This window comes from Daphnia magna, linkage group LG10 (genome assembly GCF_020631705.1).
Source record: "Daphnia magna isolate NIES linkage group LG10, ASM2063170v1.1, whole genome shotgun sequence".
Taxonomy (NCBI): Eukaryota; Metazoa; Arthropoda; class Branchiopoda; order Diplostraca; family Daphniidae; genus Daphnia; species Daphnia magna.
The window spans coordinates 6,443,102-6,461,632 of NC_059191.1; the positions used below are offsets into that span (position 1 = coordinate 6,443,102).

At 42.8% G+C, this 18,531-nt stretch overlaps 1 protein-coding gene across 11 annotated transcripts in view; it reads right to left on the reverse strand.

Moving 5' to 3' along the window:
• Nucleotides 1-18,531, reverse strand: part of LOC116931855 (voltage-dependent T-type calcium channel subunit alpha-1G) — a 33,519-nt gene that overhangs the window by 11,223 nt on the left and 3,765 nt on the right. For 6 of the 11 annotated variants that reach the window (XR_006651952.1, XR_006651953.1, XM_045179856.1 and 3 more), the window contains exons 2-16: nucleotides 13,176-13,287; nucleotides 12,969-13,102; nucleotides 12,781-12,878; nucleotides 12,498-12,675; nucleotides 11,671-11,724; nucleotides 10,678-10,972; nucleotides 9,540-9,632; nucleotides 7,898-8,543; nucleotides 7,169-7,828; nucleotides 5,574-5,986; nucleotides 4,713-4,864; nucleotides 4,435-4,647; nucleotides 3,637-3,754; nucleotides 1,202-1,357; nucleotides 400-759 (exon numbers count right to left, since the gene is read on the reverse strand). Coding sequence is in view for 9 of the 11 variants with exons in the window: in XM_045179856.1 (XP_045035791.1) it covers nucleotides 400-759; nucleotides 1,202-1,357; nucleotides 3,637-3,754; nucleotides 4,435-4,647; nucleotides 4,713-4,864; nucleotides 5,574-5,986; nucleotides 7,169-7,828; nucleotides 7,898-8,543; nucleotides 9,540-9,632; nucleotides 10,678-10,972; nucleotides 11,671-11,724; nucleotides 12,498-12,675; nucleotides 12,781-12,878; nucleotides 12,969-13,102; nucleotides 13,176-13,287 (3,682 nt within the window). In the remaining 2 variants the exon portion in view is untranslated. Of the gene's footprint in view, nucleotides 1-399; nucleotides 760-1,201; nucleotides 1,358-3,636; nucleotides 3,755-4,434; nucleotides 4,648-4,712; nucleotides 4,865-5,573; nucleotides 5,987-7,168; nucleotides 7,829-7,897; nucleotides 8,544-9,539; nucleotides 9,633-10,677; nucleotides 10,973-11,670; nucleotides 11,725-11,797; nucleotides 12,228-12,248; nucleotides 12,291-12,497; nucleotides 12,676-12,780; nucleotides 12,879-12,968; nucleotides 13,103-13,175; nucleotides 13,288-18,531 lie in introns of those variants that run through there. The other 5 variants (XM_045179863.1, XM_045179862.1, XM_045179857.1 and 2 more) reach the window with 4 other exon arrangements.

The following is an 18,531-nucleotide window of genomic DNA, read 5'->3' on the forward strand; positions in this document are numbered from 1 at the left end:
TTTTTTTTTTCTTTTGTTTTTTTTTCTATCAAACTAAACAATAAAGTAAATTAAAGCCAGGGACGACATGGGCGGGTTGTTTTTGTTCATCACCAGGCTGAACGTCGAGAACATGAAAGGCACATCTCAATGTCTCTCGAAAGGTACTAGACCTACTGACGTGACGTGTAAACGTCAGGCTCGTTAACAATGACAACGTCATAAAAGCTTCATTCACTTACGCTGCATACATTAGATTGCCTACGCATGTCCTCCACATGTCCAGAATTGTGGAAATTTTATCAACAAAATAATGACGTCAATCAAAAGCAAGAGGTAGGGAGCACGAGGAGTTCTCGGTAGAATTCTATAGGCTCTAAAAAGAATTGGTTTTGCGGCCACCGCCATACAGACACGGACCTCGAGTAGTAAGTCGGCCAGCTGGGCGCTATCGACGACGGAGACCAATACGTCTTCGACCGCGATGTCATTGGCACAGTAGCCGACAGGACTGCAACTCTCCTCCGTCACCGAAGATCTCGAGAAATAGTTGTCGTGCTGCAGCTCTTGTTGATGACACCCAACACCGTCGGCAGACGACGGCGAATCGGGCGAACAATTTTCAGGTGCCGGTGGACCCGTCTCCTGATCCCCGTGACAAGAGCCACCCGATGTTGCCTCATCTTGGATTGACAAAGCCGCAGCCGTGGCAAGAGCTCTTGCTGCATGGCGTTCCTGTCTGGCCTGCTCACGCTGTTCACGTTCCAGTCGCTCCGTTCTCTATACACATACACCAATACATACACCATGGGTCCATGGCAGAAGTTGACAACCAAACGACGAACATGTTGGGTTTCTTTTTGCCCCATCATTTTCTAGAATTAGCCCTCTTATTAAAGATAACGGGATCATTTTTTGGGGGTGTCGTTTTTGTTGTTAGTATCATTCCATATTGGAGTTTGTGTTACGTCATTATTTTGGAAAACGGAACGGCATGCGAGTTGAAATAGTATATCCGTGGTGGTGTTACGTAAGAATCGTTAGGCGCGCCATGCCGAGTGTCAGATGTGTACGTTAATGTTGTTAATCCGAAAATGAGCAGGATTTTTAAGTTTACATCGATTTTTGTTTTGTTTTTAAAGTTAAGGGCGATCAAATGATACAAGGAGGTGGCCAACACTACGCTGACCGGTGGTAAATAATTAGGTGCGTAATTACATACCTCAGCGGAGAAGCCTTCGACGAGAATGGCGACTAGGAGATTGAACAGGACATAGTTGCCAAATGTCATGAGCGCCACGAAATAAAGCGCTGCCCAATGGCTTGTCTTCTCCATGCCATTGAATAGAACAACATTCCAATCTTCTTGGGTCAAAATCTATACGTACACACAACACACACACGATGGTATTATGATGAATTCTGGGGTGCGGGGGAAATAAAGGAATCCAGCTCTTTGCTCAAGCAGTTCATCGACAGTTTAGTGGCTCGAGGAATGTATAGGTAAGGTATTTAGAAGGAGAGGACAATGGAATAAATATTTTCTTTAAAATGACATCATCGGGTAAGTAAGTGTTACACCAACATCCATTAAAAAAAAAAAAACAGTTTAAGTGACAGTGAAATGAAGAACCTAAAACACTGTGGAACTAAGCTACTCTAACAGATTAACACTACGTTGATGGATTTAAACTGAAAAAGGGCTAACTATAATATGTAGAGACTAATATTTAAAAGAGGGAAAAACCCAATGGCAGGGTTATCAATTATTTCTGTTTGAGGGATGTATACTACTACTATGACTACTTGCCTGGAAGACGGTGACAGTAGCCCAAAGCAAAGTGTTGAAGTGTTTTCGGTCGCAGACGCAACCGGGGTCTCGGTTGAGAATCTCCGAGCACGTGCAAGATCGGGAGCCGTCCTCGCGCATGCAAAATTTACCTCCAAACAGATACATGCCTAGTACGCTGTTGTGGCGTGTCATCAACAATTGGACAAATTAAATGAGATGAAAAAAAAAATAAAAAATCTAACGACACAAGTACACAAAAACATTGACTGCTGGCGCTGTAACTAATGTTATGACACCACGACCGTACAAGAAGCTTGCTGGCGAGGATTCAGCCCCATCATTAACCGACAAAACATTTTGACTGAGCAATTTTAGATTGCAGGCTGCCAATCATTCTCTTTTTACATTTTTTTAAATTTCAGTTTCAGAAGATTTGTAAAAGACGCTATCTGAAGATGCAATCAGAGATGACGTGAACGATTTGTCTGGCTCATTGCGACGACGACGTCTCTACTTCGAAATGAAAATAGAGAGGAAAAGTCTTCTTTATTCTTCTCGCACTTTATCTCTCACTCGTCACGGTCGACCAACTGCTTACGCCGTGGTGCTGACATGTACTCCCCCTCTCAGCCGCTTTTCTCCCTCCACCGACAACGAGCCATCAGCAATCTTTCTTCGGGATGTGTCGGCCGTGTGAGATTGAAGAGTTCCCCATTACTGCCAGCTTATAGACAAGTAGCTAGGGAAATGGAATACAGACTGGACAGCTGCTGCCTCCCTCCCCTCGTGCTTTTGTGCATAACCAAAGAATCTAGGCAACAGCGGCCCACATCACTCAGCCCTAAGACCGTTTGCAACGGCTGGATTTATGCCGTCGCTTTTTAGTGTTCTTCCCTCCCTACATAATGTAATAACTTTTAGATCTTTAACTACACACATGAAAAAGACAAATGGTATATCCAGTTGGGAAGTATATCCCTTTCCTACGGACGAAATCAGCTTGACCTGCGGTTTATAGTGAAACCAGTTTTTCCCTTGATGTCAAACGACCCAAGACGGAGAAATGAGCCAAAATGTACTAATATTCCGAATAAAAAGCATCGGTGTGTAACCAAGTTGATTTCCGGATTTTCGATCCATAACGCGAGCTCAGACTAGCTCCGAATATAATCAAACGTCGCAAAAAAGGGAACGAGGCAGCTCGCAGTAGTCAGCCATAGTTAGCATGATGTGATGGTTAATAACGATCCTATGACGTTAAGTGGAAGGAGACAGAAGAAAACGGACCGGACGCGTATAGAGATAGGAAAGCATAGCGTATACACATAAAAATAGAGAGCCCACATATCCAGCAGAGCTCTAGGTAGCAGCCGTTTGGCAATAATCTATATATGAGACGCGGCAGACAAGAAAAAAAAAAAAGATGCGACTTCCTTTCGCTGCAGTTGGGAAAGGGCATGACTTCTAAAGGAGATCTAATTAGCTAATTGAGGGGGCGGAGAGTCTGCGGTATATTGCAAGGGAAAGAGGAAAGTTGTTGGTAGTCTAATCTATATCTTCTATGTTTGCGAGTAAGTGGTAGGCGAGGGAGTGATCAAAGTCATTTGGCAATCACATGATTTCCAAAAATCATCCAACTCTACGAAAACGGGAAGCACAAGGACGGAAGTGAAATGGATCGATGCAAACGATTGATGATGTCATTGGGGGGAGAGGGACGTTTGTAAAACAAGAAGGAAGCGAGGTGAATTCTTTATTGTGGGGAAGAGGCTCATTCGCGTCAAGAATCATTACTCAAGGAATTAAAATAAAAATGGATGGAGAAAGAGATAGAGGCTTTTGGTCATCTAATGGATTTGTTGTACCTGAAACACGGTCACTATGGCCCACAGGAGGGAGTCGAAGTTTTTACGGTCGCAACTCGTCGACTGGTCGCTGGTTTTGCGACAAAATTTGCAGCCGAACAAATTCATGCCCAAAATGCTGTCGCCATCGGAAGAAAAATGAAGAAGAAGAATGAAGATAAACAAAAAAAGAACATAAAAGAAAACACCAACATAAATAGCACGTGAATTGACGCCATCAAAAACTGATGGAAGGAAAGACGGGCACACAAAAAAAAACAAAAAAAAACGAGTCATTCACTGAATAAATCTCTGGATCAAGAATTGCGTCATATGCGAAGGGGATAGAAAAAGATCGTCTGCCACCACGCAACATAATGTGCGTCTACCTTTCCACTTAACTAACTCATCCATCCAGTGCCGATATCGTCGAATACTTGTGTACATTCGTTATGGCTGAGGGGGGCCTCCCATTTAGAGCGGACAGAATGAACAGGCACAGCTCGACGATCCTTTCTCTCCTGCAGGGCTAACTTATGAATAAAATGGCGAGACAGTCGGCAGCCATCAGGAGGGCGCCTTCAGGGTCGGAAGACGATCGATACGAAAACTGGCTGTACGTACCTAGAAACCTGGCTGATCACAAACACCAACTCTCGACTCTTTGACGTGTACGCATTACATGTGGGGGGTGGGGAAACGGGTGTCGTGTTACATGTCTATACCGAATGAGTTGCTTTCTTGTTCAAACTGAGAAAAAAGACTAAAAAACGCCCACGACTTTCAGAGCTTTACCATAACAGAGTCGACATGCTGTACCTGAATATGAAAATGAAGAGCAGGAGCAAGGCGAAGAAGACGGCCACATTGTCCATTGTGCGCAACATGACGATCAATTGACGACGCAAGTTTGGCATGAAACGGACTAATTTCAAGATGCGCAAAAGACGAAACGTCCTCAAAACCGAAAGGCCCGAACTGCCACCGTCATCCCCTTCGAAGCGATTCAAGCTCTGAAACACTTCCACCAAACTGTCAAAGGAGAAAACAATGTGCAACGTCGAATGAAATACACGTGGATAGAAGTTCGTTTCTACCTGAGAATGACGATAACACCGTCAAAGACGTTGAAACCGTTGCCGATGTAGTTGAGCGGACCTTCGGCGATCACTTTGAGCAGCATCTCAATGGCGAAAATGGCTGAGAAAACGATGTTGCTAAATTCGACTGTCAGCGTCAGTTCTTCTGGCTGTAGCAGGAAGAGAGAAAAATAAAAATGTTTCATGTGTACATTTTAAAAAATGGGGAGAGGGTAACCTAATCAAAATGCAAGATACATATATATAAATAAATATGCAGTAACCATAAAAAATGAAAAAAAAAAAATGGGGTAGTTGAAGAAAATGTCATCCGGACGAGTTGGTCTAACTGCAACGCTCGATCCAGCTGAAAGCGGGGGATGGAATCAAAAATTGTAAATGTTATCTGTGCGCTGAATAAGTGAATCGAAATGGCGGACTTTTAGGCCGATGGGTACACGGAATGGATGGAAAACCATTTCCGCTATTGGGGTGGGAGGGAAGACAAGAAAGAAAAAGAAATGAAAAAGGGAGAGAAAAGAAACCCAATAAAATCAATGACCATTCCTTCCACTATCTCTCCTTTTGCTGACCTGAATTTCTCTTTTCCATTTTTGACTCAATTTACGCGCATTTGGCCTCGTCTAAAATGCACCTAAACTTTATGTGTGTGAACAGTCAGCAGGGACGACCAAATGTGGGGCTGATCCAGTGTGCGACCACGGCATCGATTAGGACTTAGGCCATCAAAGATAAGTGAGAGCGCCACCATCCAGGCCTACTACTTCTATCGCCGACTCGATCGTCGTTGAAGCGAAGACGCATAGCACGACGCGAAGGCTTTAAACTCATTCTAGTATTTCACGAGAAATCACGTACCTGGTTGTGATATTCGATGCCCATGCTGAGCGTATTGATGAGAATGGCTCCCAAAAGTCCCTGCTGGAAGTACTTGTGCTCGACGAGGGCTTTGACACTCCGCTGGAACGTTTTATAATATTCCTTGACGAGCGACCAATAGCGAGACAAGGGCGAACGACGATGCTCAAACACTTCGACGGATGCTCCTCGTTGTTCTTCATCTTCTTCGTAATAGTCTTCGTTTTGATCTTCCGAACCGGCCTCTTCATCGGACGCTGAATATTCCTCGTCGTCCGATGAGCAGCAAATGCAATTCCTATCGTCTTCATTGTCCGTCTCCACGTCAACTGCCGTCTCTGCCGTCTCTGCCGGCTTCCTGTTGTTCACGCACGGGATCGTTGTCCAATGATCGTCGCCGCTACGTCCAGGGTCTGTAACGTTGGCGTAATCGAGATACCATTGGCTCAATTTTGACTGTTACAGTAAATAAGAAAAAGCGAACTGTTGCAAGAAAACGCATCAGGTTCAATTAGGAAAACGACAACAACGATTCGATTAGCCCATCTTTGTTGTCCGTTGTTCCGCTGTCGGCTCGTGCCATTACGTGAAAATTGACTGGACAGCGACCGAACCAAATAAAAAATTGCAGTTAATTTCCCCGAAGAATAACAATTGTTTTGGCGCTAGGGACGATAGATACATTACCGGTGCTGCGCTTACAACACGTTCCGTGTCTACGAAATAGCCAACAACAATATGACGGACTTAATAAACAAAAAGTCAATCGATTTCTCCCTTATTCCTTTGTTGACTTAACGACGAAAAAAGCTGCACTCTCTCTCTCTCAGTCGTACGTTCCCATGCAAAAGTATCTATTTGGTCCTTGTAAAAAACAAAAATAATAATTCCGCTTTTCCTTTAAACAAAAGTACGCACATGCATACACATTGTATGCACACGTCAGAATCCCCTTTGTGTGTCGTCTACGAGCCAGCGGGGATGGGGAAATGCCAATTCACAGAAAATCCGGTTATTATATGTCCATTCCTTTCGTCGACTGACAGCGGAGCTTGTCTTTTCTTCTTCTTCTCCTCCCTCTCGGAGTGCACAAAAGTTGTGACTGTCTTTTGACAATCTCTCTGAAGAGTCATACAACACGGGTGTGTATCACGCTGCATGAATGGTCCAGCTAAAAATTCTACACGCACAAAAGGTCTCGGGGAGGAATACTTTTTTCACTATCGATTCCCACTGGAAACTCTTCTGGAAACTTTGGAATCCACATGTCGGCTACAAAAACTTTGCTCGACTCTTTCGCTTTTTCGTTTGAGACTCAAATATGACGACAGTGTATCCTACCCCACCTCCGGAAAGTAACAGGCAAAAAAGAAAAATCCCGAGGACATAAGAAGAAAAGCACCCCTAAAAAGTCAGAAAACGGATGCAGCTGCAGTTGCCAGGTGAAAATTGCACCTTTTAAAAAATATATATATTCCAGAAAAAAGAAACTAACGAAAATCGATGTGGAATTACGAGTTTACCCTCGTTACCTTGGCTCTACTTGACTTGAATATTTAGATCGATTTTTTTCCCCCCCTCCATTTCTTTCTTACCTTGAAACGGTTCCGGCCAAAGAGACATGGCCAGAGTTGGTAAGATGGGCATCATGCCCGGCGGTGCCAATAACTGGTTATTGCATTTATGGTTGTTGCTATGTTTGGCCGCGACCGGAGCAACAACCATTACCGCAGTTTTCGGCTCATCCGACGGATAGTTGGGCAACGCTAAAGGAGTGGGCAGCGCTGCCCCAAGGGCTCCACTAAGAGCCAGCAATTCTTGACAGGTTAGACCAGCTCCATTTGGGACTTGTGTCAAGGTGGACGTCGCTGCAACGCTACCAGATGTCGTACCGGATCCTGGACCCGGGGCTGAACAACTGGGCCGTAGTTCGTCGGTCGTCTGGTTGGATGTGACTCGTTGCCTCAATGACGATTTGCGATTGAACGACAGCGGTGACGACGGATTAGACGAACCAGATGTCTGATGATGTGGCTGACGAGATTCACTTCCGGCGGATGCAACCGATTCCGTAGTGAAACCGCCCGTCTGGGTGATCTTCTCGCTCCAGCAGACATTGACATCGGCCACACTGTTACTCATGCCGTGAGCGACGACAACGTCACTAAACATAACACTACTTCGGCGACGCCTAGGCGTCCTTGGCGTCAACAACTGCGACGAATCTGACGAATCATCGGCCATTGCCAAAGATCCTATTACAAATCCTGCCATTAGTTGAGAAAATTTGACGTCTCACAATTTTTTTATGAAATCTTACGTACCTCTGGGCGAGAGGAATGGAGAGGATCGCTGATGGTGATGGTCGATGGAGACGGCAACGCTGGCGCGCCGAGCATTTGAGAGTATGGGGACGGGCGAATCGAGAGGCGAAGCCGGCCCATCATTGATTCTCAACGCTACCTGTGAACTTACGGACGGTACTCGATAGCTGCTAGAACATTGGCTATTTCTCTGCAATTGATGTTGATGTTGTTGTTGTTGCTCTTGTTGTTGGGCGCCATGTTTAGGGCATTCAGGATGCGGATGCCTGCTCCGCCTCCTCCTCCTCTTCCTGCGCCGTTGCTGTTTCCTCCGCGTCCTTAAACTGAGCGAATGCGTCGCTGATTGTTGTTTGCCGTATTGTGGGTGATCCAGCTGTTGTTGCTGTTGCTGCAGCTTCTTCCGGCTGCGGTAGGCTCTGTATCGTCTGAGTATACGTCGCTTGCTCCTCCGCCACAAATGTGCAATGTACTTGATGATCTGCCGGTAGCATGAAGTTGACTCGCTGGCCGACGTGCTGGCCAATGTGGACGTCGATTGGTAGCGCGCCCGTTCCAGACGCATCCGCTCCATTTCCCGCTTCTTCGTCTCGGAGAACTGCGTGGCTATTACCACCAGGCACAGGTTGATCATGAAGAACGAGCCGATCTTTTTAAAGATGAATGCGCAATAAACCAGAATCAGACGAAAGGGTTAAAAAAAAAAAAAAGGGCAACAGTCGAATAATTCCGCAGTCTAAAAAGAAAGCGCAAATGGATCGATGGTTCAAATAACCCAAAAGATCTCAACCACCCGAGCGTGGTTATAAGAGCACGGGATATCCTTCTCGTCATGTCCTCGAAAAAGTTCAAAGAGATCTTCCATCCGATATGTAGATATACGAGAAGGATAAGGCCTGAAAAGATTGAACAAGCATACTGCGGGCTACCCATTGTTCGCTCTGGAGGATAGATACTACATCTCTCACCCTCATTTAATTTTTTTCGCCCGGCTCTTATTTTCTGAAAACCCCCCAAAAGACAGGCGTCCGTTTCGTCGAGAAGAAAGAAAAGTAAGTTCATACAGGACAAAATTCTAAGTTCCATCTCATTTGCTCAACCATTCCCCCTCCCACCCCCCACTCCCAAAACGGCAAACACACAATCCCACGCAGGAAAATAGAAAAGATTTTTTTTTTTTAAGAAAACAGATAGCAGAAAAAAATAGAAGGATTGCGGAGGAAAAATCTCATCACTTAGCCGTGGGCGACGAGTGGGGGATGCTTAAAAGTTAAAAGCCAACCTCTGCTGATTTGGTTTTTATTCTTTAGACATGTAACAACGCCGGAATAACAATACAATAGTTAACCGCCCGCGCGTGCCAGCAAAATACAGATGTCCGTGACCTAACATTTTTAGCTTCTAAATTATTCGTTGCGTGTAAATCCTCACGTTGTTACTGTTTACCAATCCGATCTCTCATCAAAGTCATTTCTCTTCTAGTTCATTTCCTTGGATTTTAATCCCCCCGAAATTTACGTCCCATGATTACGAGAGACAGTTATTGCGGGCATTGCTGGAAACTGTTAATGCTTCAGGCAAATGCATCTCGACTAGTTCGCAGTATAGTTTGCTGGCGAAAATGATGACTTAACATAAGACTTACCACAATAAGGAGGACAAAGTAAACCCAGTCCCAGAAAGAGTGGGCATCCTGGACGTAGTACATGATGTCGGTCCATCCTTCAAGACTAATGACCTATAATTGATAAAGAAAAAAAAAACACAAAAATGAGTGTTAATGATCATCATCATCTCCCGGTCAATCACCGATTGCGGTGAATTATACATCAAATGACGAATGTGGCGGCTATGGTTATCTACGGCAAAAGGCGAGCCCAGGAGTTAATGAGAGAATCGCCTTGTGTGTATGTGTGTATGTGATATGTATGTAGATCGATCGATACTATACATACTAGTTACATAGACGAATAGTTGCGCGCCGCATTTCCTAAGTGAGAGAAAAGGTGATGCGGATGGGGGCGCGCAGGTGCTGTTGAAAACCACCCGTCGGCGGTGTGTGTGCACGGCTTTCCAGCGGATAAAGAGCCAGAGACAAAAGAAGCCCACCACCCTTTTATGGTACATACATGTTGGAGGAAAGGTAGACAGGGGGTTCGTGCATTTCTCTGTCTATAGAAAAGAGAGGTCTCTCTGAATGCATGGGAAGGTTATATCGATTGTTTGCTATAATGGGGCGAGGGGGGCAGGAGCAGCAGGATGCCGGTTAACAAAAGGTTACGTTCCCTCTTTCTATCTGGTAATCGACTGTAGATATAGACTCAACCGCAGGGAACTCCCACCAAAGACTCTAATGATCCTATGCCTACTCGGCAACACACACACACACAAGACCAGTACCTGTATGCTATACCATACAATGCCTCAAACATCAGACGGCTCCATCTCCAAAGTATATGAATAAATTTGGTACATTAACCTGATGGTTATGAAGGAAAAGAGATTTTTTTTCCCCCCTTAATAAATGATTTAAATAAAAAAAATTTCCTCTGAAAATGCGCTCGTTCATTTTCTCCCAAATTTCGGATTGGATTGGATTTTCTGTCGAGATATGAATCAGATAGCGTTGTATACTAGATGCGTTGTATACCCGACGAAAAGAACAATGGAATAAGAATTTGCAGCGTGGGGTCTTTTTTGTTCCGTCTGACAACAGACAGGTCTTATACATGGTATATGTTACTGATATGTGTATAATGTTTTTTAAAAATGTCATAACTTACTAGAAAGATGGCAACCCAAGCCAAACCGATGTTATCAAAGGATATGGCTCCCTGGAAAGGATTCTTTTCACCAGCTCTACAATCGGTGTAGTATTGATTCCAATTGATACAAGAGCCGTTGACTGAGAGACCGTCCATTCCAACGGGTATGCCAGGCACGACGCTGTCATTGCACACTCGCCCGTCAGATTTGGTGTGAGGCAGCGAGGCGCATGTATGCATCCCACTGTCTTTGGCCAGGGAACAAATGTAGTCCTTCTCCGTCTCTTGCACTTTATAATAGCTGGACAGAGGCCTTTTCGTTTTTAAGGAAAGAAACGGGATAAAAACAAAACAAGAAAACAGTTAGAAATTTTGGGAGATAATTTATGGTGATTATTTAAAGATATGCATGTCCCAGGCAGGCATCACATCTTCAGCCGTCTATAAAGAGGGTTGGCACACAGCACGGACGCGGAATTGTTTTTTTTTTTTGTTTGTTTGTTTTGATCATGCGCCAGGCAACAGAGACGACATCAAGAAGAGGAGCAGGACATCAATAGAATCATCAGCAGCTTATGATTATGTAAATTTGTGTCATGGTAACATGGCTGAATATTCTTTTCCTTTGTGTTTGTCTACAAAGGTTTCAAAGGATAATGAACTATATTTGTGTACTAATGAAATTAAAAAAAAAAGGCTAATCAAAGTTTCACAGGTTGTCAGGACAACACAGGCTAATAGGATAATATAGGCCAAGGAGAATTTGCTGGTAAGGAATCTGCAATGGTGTGACTTGCCCTTCTACGTTTTCAATCCTTGATTACTGATTGGGAATTTCTGGTTATGACCATCAGACACAGCACAAGGATAAATTGATTCAATCAATATGCTAAACTATACTATGTGTGGGAAAAGAGTGATCCAGCAATTCACAGAGATGCCATTCGATGTAGCATACTAGCAAATATTTGCTTTCCCTTTTGGCCAGCAAAAGTTAGGTTGCTGCAATACCTGTAGTGGGTCTTGGGTTTGTAAAAGATGGGCAGAGTTCGGTCGATGGTCGTGCTGTTAGATAGAGAGAGAAAGAGATAGATTGAGAGGAGCCAGAAGTACGTGGCTTATACGTTAATGTGTCTACCTCGTTGCAATGTTTTAGGTATATACATATTCTTTAGCTTTTGGTTTTCTTAACACTTTTAGAACGAATAATTAATTTTTGCGTAGACGAAAAATCACAATACTGCACGAAACAGATAACAAAAGCGAGAAAACGTTCAGGGTTACGACCACGACATCCAACAACTTTCTGATGGTTGATGCTGATCAGTTGATGACGGTTAGTTCGGTGTTGCATCACAATGTAAAATGTGTGACTTCATTTGTTTTGCTGTACCGTCATTACTTTCGATATAGGAAAAAAAGGGGGTAATGAAGTAGATAAAAAACTCCATAAGGGTATTTTTAGTAGGGAAATTAAGATTATACGAAACTGTAAATAGATTAGGTGGGAGGTATTCGGGAAATCGAACGAAAAAAAATGAAAGAAAAGCAAAAATACGAAATCAATCAAATGGAATCGATTGGCTTACAGGGTCACCTTCACCTTGTCCGAATAGTAGGGGGGCAATGTCCTGTATGTATGCATATAGTGTGACACACGATGTTTATGATCATTGATTTTTTTTTTTTCATCTTAAAATTATAAAAGACATAATTCCGTCATTTTTCCCAATGAGCAATAATCCATTTCAATAAACAACCAATCAATAGAAACATTTGTAATTTACGAATGATAAAAAATAATTGTTTTTAATTGAATTAAAATTGGGACAACTTACAATGTGGCTGGTGGGACAATGCCCTTCGGTAGATCAAGGTAGCACCTCTGACGAAGAATACCAGCCCAGAGCTGGACACCGACGATGCCGAAGATGAAAAAGACGAAAAAGCAGAGCAACAGAACATTGCCAAGCATGGGTAATGTATCCAGTAACAGCATCACCAATATCCTCATGCCTAAAAGTTGTCGGATAACGTCACGGCATGAATATTACATACGTAATTTCAGTCAAATCGATCCGCCCACCCTCCCCTTTCATCCATTTAGCTCTAAGAACTCACTGGGTATTCGGTTGATAGCTCTTAGTGGCCGCAAAACTCGGATGGTCCGGATGGCGGATAAATTCATGTTCTCCATATCCAAGCAATATTCCACCGCTCTAATAAAATATTGTTTGCCATTTGAAATTTACTTGATCTTGACATCGCCATGCAGATAACGGACGAGAACGTAATAAATGATTACTTACCCGGCGATGACGATAAAACAATCGAGCCTGTTCCACGTTTCGGCCAGGTAAGTTCCTTTACCGTAAACACCCATGGCGATCATTTTGATGGACATCTCCAGGGCGAAGAAGGCAAATATGAAATCATCCAGCATCTGAGATTCGCAATCATTCGTGTCAAATCTCACCAGGATTCTGAATGTTTTTAGGCACGTTTTAGTCAGTTACCTGGAGGATGCGGCATCGATTGGTGTTGCAGACCTGGTCGATACAGGGCTGGTACATGCCCAACGTGACGCAGTTGAAAAAGATGACGGCCATGCTGATCCTCTCGAACCACGTATCGAATTTTCAAGAGTTAAAGGAAAACATCGCGATCGCCATTTTTTTGTTTTGTTTTTGTTATTTTATTTTTAAAAAAACTATCGCTATGTACTTTATTTAGATTATCATAAACGAATTTCGGGAGCCATTTCTGGAAAGAGGTCGGATGGGTCGTTATCATTTTTGATTCTATTTGCGAGCGGTTTATTACCGGATTCCGTGGTATGTATATTGAGAACCCCAATTATGCAAAAATGTGGTGTTGTTTCTTGTTGGCATATCCGCAATAGAATCCCGTAGTCTTTTGAACGTGGTGCTACAGAATGAAGTGCAAGATTCTGTTAACATTTTTTCTATTTCCTTTTTGCTTCTCTCCCCATCCATGGCGTGTTACTGGCGAAATATAGTAATCCGCCAAGGGGGATTTTTATGATTCCGGCAAGTTGAAGCTGCCAACATGAATATATGGATGCACGAGTTCATGCACCTAGATATAGTCGCATACGAGGTTGAGAGGATTTATTCATCACGTGAGCTACAGCAAAAAGAGCAGCACACGCTGTTTATCAATGAAGGAGCATCCAGAAAGGCGAAATTTCTGGCTTTTCTCTTTTAGATGCCTGTGTCGGCATCTTGTCTTGTATGACGTCAAAGAAGCCGTCCTTGTTTTTATTTTATTTTCTCCCTTTTTCCAGAAACAACACCGGCGAAAAAAAAAAAAAACAAAAACAAAAAAAAAACAGCTTTCTGTTTTGCTATTTTTGAGGAAAACAGCTCATTGTCTTGCCAAATTTGCTGACTGTTGCTCCGAAATATTTCCCCCTCACGATAATAATTTAGATCGATTTAAGGCCTATTTCTTTTTTTAAATCATTTTAAAAGGTATCTCGTCAGCAATAAAAGTATCAACGTGTCATGTCCCACGCTACTTTATATTGTTTCGTAGATTCGTTGTGATCGATCTTTCAGAAAAGGCTGATATGTCAACTGTATTGTCGTCCCCGCTTTTTTCTTTCGTGCATGACCTGATCAAGTTTCATCTCGTTATTAAATTGGGAAACCCGCTCAAATAAAAGTTGCATCAAGAGTCAGTAAAACATTTTAAAAAAGAAAAAAAGAAAGAATGGATGGATGGATAACATCTGATTGAATCGAAAAATGTGCACTTTTTCGGGTTGGGTTCGCTTTTTTATCGTTCCCCTTGGATGTTGTGACTAATCGGCAGATTGATCCCAACTTGATGACCTGCTCTATTTGGTGGAATCGTCTTGTTCGTCTTTTGCAGCCGGAAAGGCCAAAACCAGGAAATGAGACGAGAGATATGGAGCTAAAAGATCGATATCCGTCCTGGCCATTACAAGTGTACAACAAGAACTAAAAAGTCAACTTGTGTAGATCCAATGACTCTTGGCTTTATGCTACTTTTTTGTTCGTTGCTTTTTCCCAACCTCATCCTTGTTGTTCCAAAAGAGAAGAGCCAAGATCAAAATAGGGCAACAAGAAGGAAAAATAATAATAATGTAAAAGATAAAAAATAAAATAAAAAAAGCTATTCGGAACAGTTGGTTACAGTCCTGACACAAACTGGTTACGTTGCCCGCCACTGACGATTGATGTCGCTCTTCGGTTTAGTCTTTTTACCAACTCTAAACAATCGATTACTCTTCTACGACTATTTTCCTCTATACTATTTGATACTACGTTTTTCTTTTTACTACCACGACGAAAGCCGCCCTTTTGTTTCTTCACCATCTCGTGTTTAACGATGAAACCTAGTATTTATTGTGACGACGGCCAACGTTGCTTGTGTTGTCTTATTATTGTTCTCTAACCCTGCTCTCCCGGAGGCCCCAAAGATTCATTACAACATGGAATACGTTTATTTGAACCGCTTTTGTGTTCTGCAACTGCAGCTGCTGGCCCGGCTTTTACGAATCCATCGATTGTTGCCCAGCTGCTTCTACAGTTGGTCTTACAGTCAACATTTCTCTGCACGATCGTTGTACACCGACCAAAACGAAATCAGCAAACGTTTGGGTCAATAAACAATTGGCCATCAACAAAGGCAATCTAGTCGATCAACCCGCCCTGCCGCCCTTCAACAATGACGAATTGGCATTCGTCAAAAACTCTAACAATACGCTTGATAATGATGATGCTGTGACGTAACGACCCGAGATTATTCGTTTCTTTTCTTGGCAAGCTTTTTGTGGAATGCCTCAGTAAAGACATTTTAACGAGTTTTCTGTTTGTTACACGTGCATAATGAGGGTACCTTTTTTTCGGATGCGGACCCATCACCATGGCAACGTATTGCTATCATCAACGATTGAATCCATCATTCATCAACGGATGTTCCCAACTGTAAAGCGTGTACATGATGCACAGCTTGCGTGAAACCCCTCGTGACCTGTTGCCCGTCTAATGCCAAACATGACGAGGAAAGACATGCAATGTGGCCAAGAATGAAAAGCAGTTCCCCCCTCAGTAATGAAGCCAAAAAATGAGAAGCAATCGAATCAAAAGGAAAACGATCAATAATAATGTGACAAGATGAGAGATGAGACAAATCGTTGCTCACGCATCAAATGGCACCATTCCACACGCATATGGACAACTAAACAAAAACGGGGAAGGAATGAACATTAAGAAAATCTCGGACGAACATTCCTGTGTGTGTCTCATATGAGCTGACATCATTCCAAAAGTTGAACAAACATTGGAAAAATAATAAAAAAAAGGAAAATCCCTGGAACGTTGGCTGTTGGTTATTGTTCTTAGACAAAAAAAAAAGAAAAAAAAAAGAGAGAAGCTAGACAGATTTATCCTTTTATTTTTATTCGAAGATTTGCAGCCGTCGGCAGCTTGAAATTAATGAAAACGGGAGACTCTTCTCCAGGAATAATAGCCAGTTTTCCCTGGTCTTCGGCTGAGTTGATTAGTCGACACTTGAAATGATGAGCCGGACTTTGTGACACAACCAAGCGCATTGATTCGTTCACTTCTGCCATCAACAACAAAAAAAGAAATGGCTATGCACAGACGTAATCATCAAAGATGGCGGGCTCCTTTGAGTGTCCCAAAGTCCTTTTCGAATTGGTCATTTGGAAACGGGCCAAAATATGGCCTAGATTTCCTTTCTTTTCCTCTCTGCTGGCCCATCATAGGACGTAAAGCTATATAGACCCAGGAACGCGGACTGCAGGACACGTGCGCGTTTCGTTGTTCAGACAGTGAAAAATTGTCGGAGTGCTGGACTAGACAACAGGGGATAAGAGGAGGGGGGGAAAATGTCTTCCAGCCGGATGCTGAAGTTTGCCACTCGAGTGGTCGCACGTCCGCCGGCTTCGAAATTGAAAGGAAACAACGCAAAAAATGGACCATCATCAAACTGACGCTGCTTAGTTTGCTACTTATTGTCTCTTATATTCTGGTGGCAGCGAAGCAATCAAACAATATGCTAAAGAGATAAGAGATCAAAGGCCTTTCCTTTTTCTTTTCAATTTCTCGTGTGCCACTCATTACGGTTGTTAGACATCGGCCGGAAAAATACGTATGCTCAGAATCGATCCAGCCTCATTAAGCATCTTTAGCGTCAGTCTCCATCTATCTATTTTTTTTTTCCTTCCTCTTTATCACCTTACACATAGTTTGTGCATATTTAACGAGTAGACTGCCATTTTCACAGATGAACTTTAAAGCGGTATCGATCCATTTTCTTTGCTTTAAAGACTGCTGCTACTGTCACGGCATGCACAACAACATGCGTAATTTACATACAAGCGAGAGAGAAAATAGGATTCTTCGTTCAAAATGAATTGCTATAATCACGCCATCCCTCGTTCCTGTTATTTGAAAGGACCCCAAAATTGGTGAGGAAACTGACTGAATTTTTCTTTTATTCTGGTGACGTAAAGACAGGATGAAAATGCCTTTTTTTTTTTAAATCTATTGATGGTAAGCATCTTTTTCAAAAGGTAAAATTTATTTGATAAATTTTTCCTCTTGTCACTGCCAACTTGTCAGGCTGGATTACATTGAACTTTATCTCTTATTTCTTTAATAAATCAAATAATCAATACAGGATCATCCTCGACTTGCCCTTTTTCAAATTTACTTTTTTTTTTTCTTCCCGCTTTTCCCCCATTCGGCTATGTATTTCGATCCAACGAAGGAGACCTGCTTTTGTGTGTGTGTATGTCCGACTCAAATATTTACACTGGTGCGGGATGTACAGCAGTTTCGCTCTGTACAGCAGACCCTCACTTTCTCTGTGTGTGTTGTGCAGATGATGATGATGACCGCGATAGAAGGAGGCAGAAATAGAAGTTACCCAGCACCACCAGCAGCCATCCCGTAAGGGCCCAGTGAGGAAGAAAAAAAAAATGTGGGCTTAAAAAGAAGAAAAAAATTCTCTCTATTTTGACTTTATTTTTTTCAAGTTCTTTGCTACTCGACAATTTTGAACCCGCCATAGGCCATTTTACGACTGTCAGTAAAAAAATGAGTATCAGGCCAATTTGCTCCATGACACACGAAAAGTCCATGTCTTATGCTAATAGAATCGGTGAGGAACGAAATCATCCCTATTCTTCAACAAAAAAAAAACGAAGAAAAAAAAAAAAGGGATGAAATAATAAAAAAGCTGCGAAATAGTTTATCGAGCGGCAGACAGTGTATGAAGGGCCGCGCCCAGAGAGTAGCAGCAAATTGACAAAAGCGCGTGCAACGGAATCGTCGGTGTGGCTCTCGCAAAACCTTTTCTTTCAAAGTCTTTATTTTATTTGACTTTGTTTTGTCCCGCCCCGACTTGGACGATAGAAAAGTGCACTTGTTTCAATGCCAAATGGCTGGCAGGAAAACTATGGGGCCAAAAGGGACAAACACGGTCGTCTTCCATCTTCCAAGCAAAAAGCATTGGAACACAAGTCTTTTTCTTCGGGATGACATTGAAGGAATGGTCTTGACCGATAGTATATGGGAGGTGAATAACGGTAGACATGAGCCATCCCTGGAAAAGGTAAAGATGCTCATATCGCAAGCGGGGACAGCCGGAGGGGGGCCTACATCTTCTGCAATTTGGCAACAACAGTCTCTCCCCACACGGATGACTAGTGCAATGGATCGACATCAGATTCTGGGCCAAAAAACAAAAAAAGAAGAAGGGGGCAGATTGGAAAATACGGTAACGAGATGATAAAGGCACATACGCCATAGAAAAAAGAATAAAAAAAAAAAAAGGACTATATCAGCTGGCCAA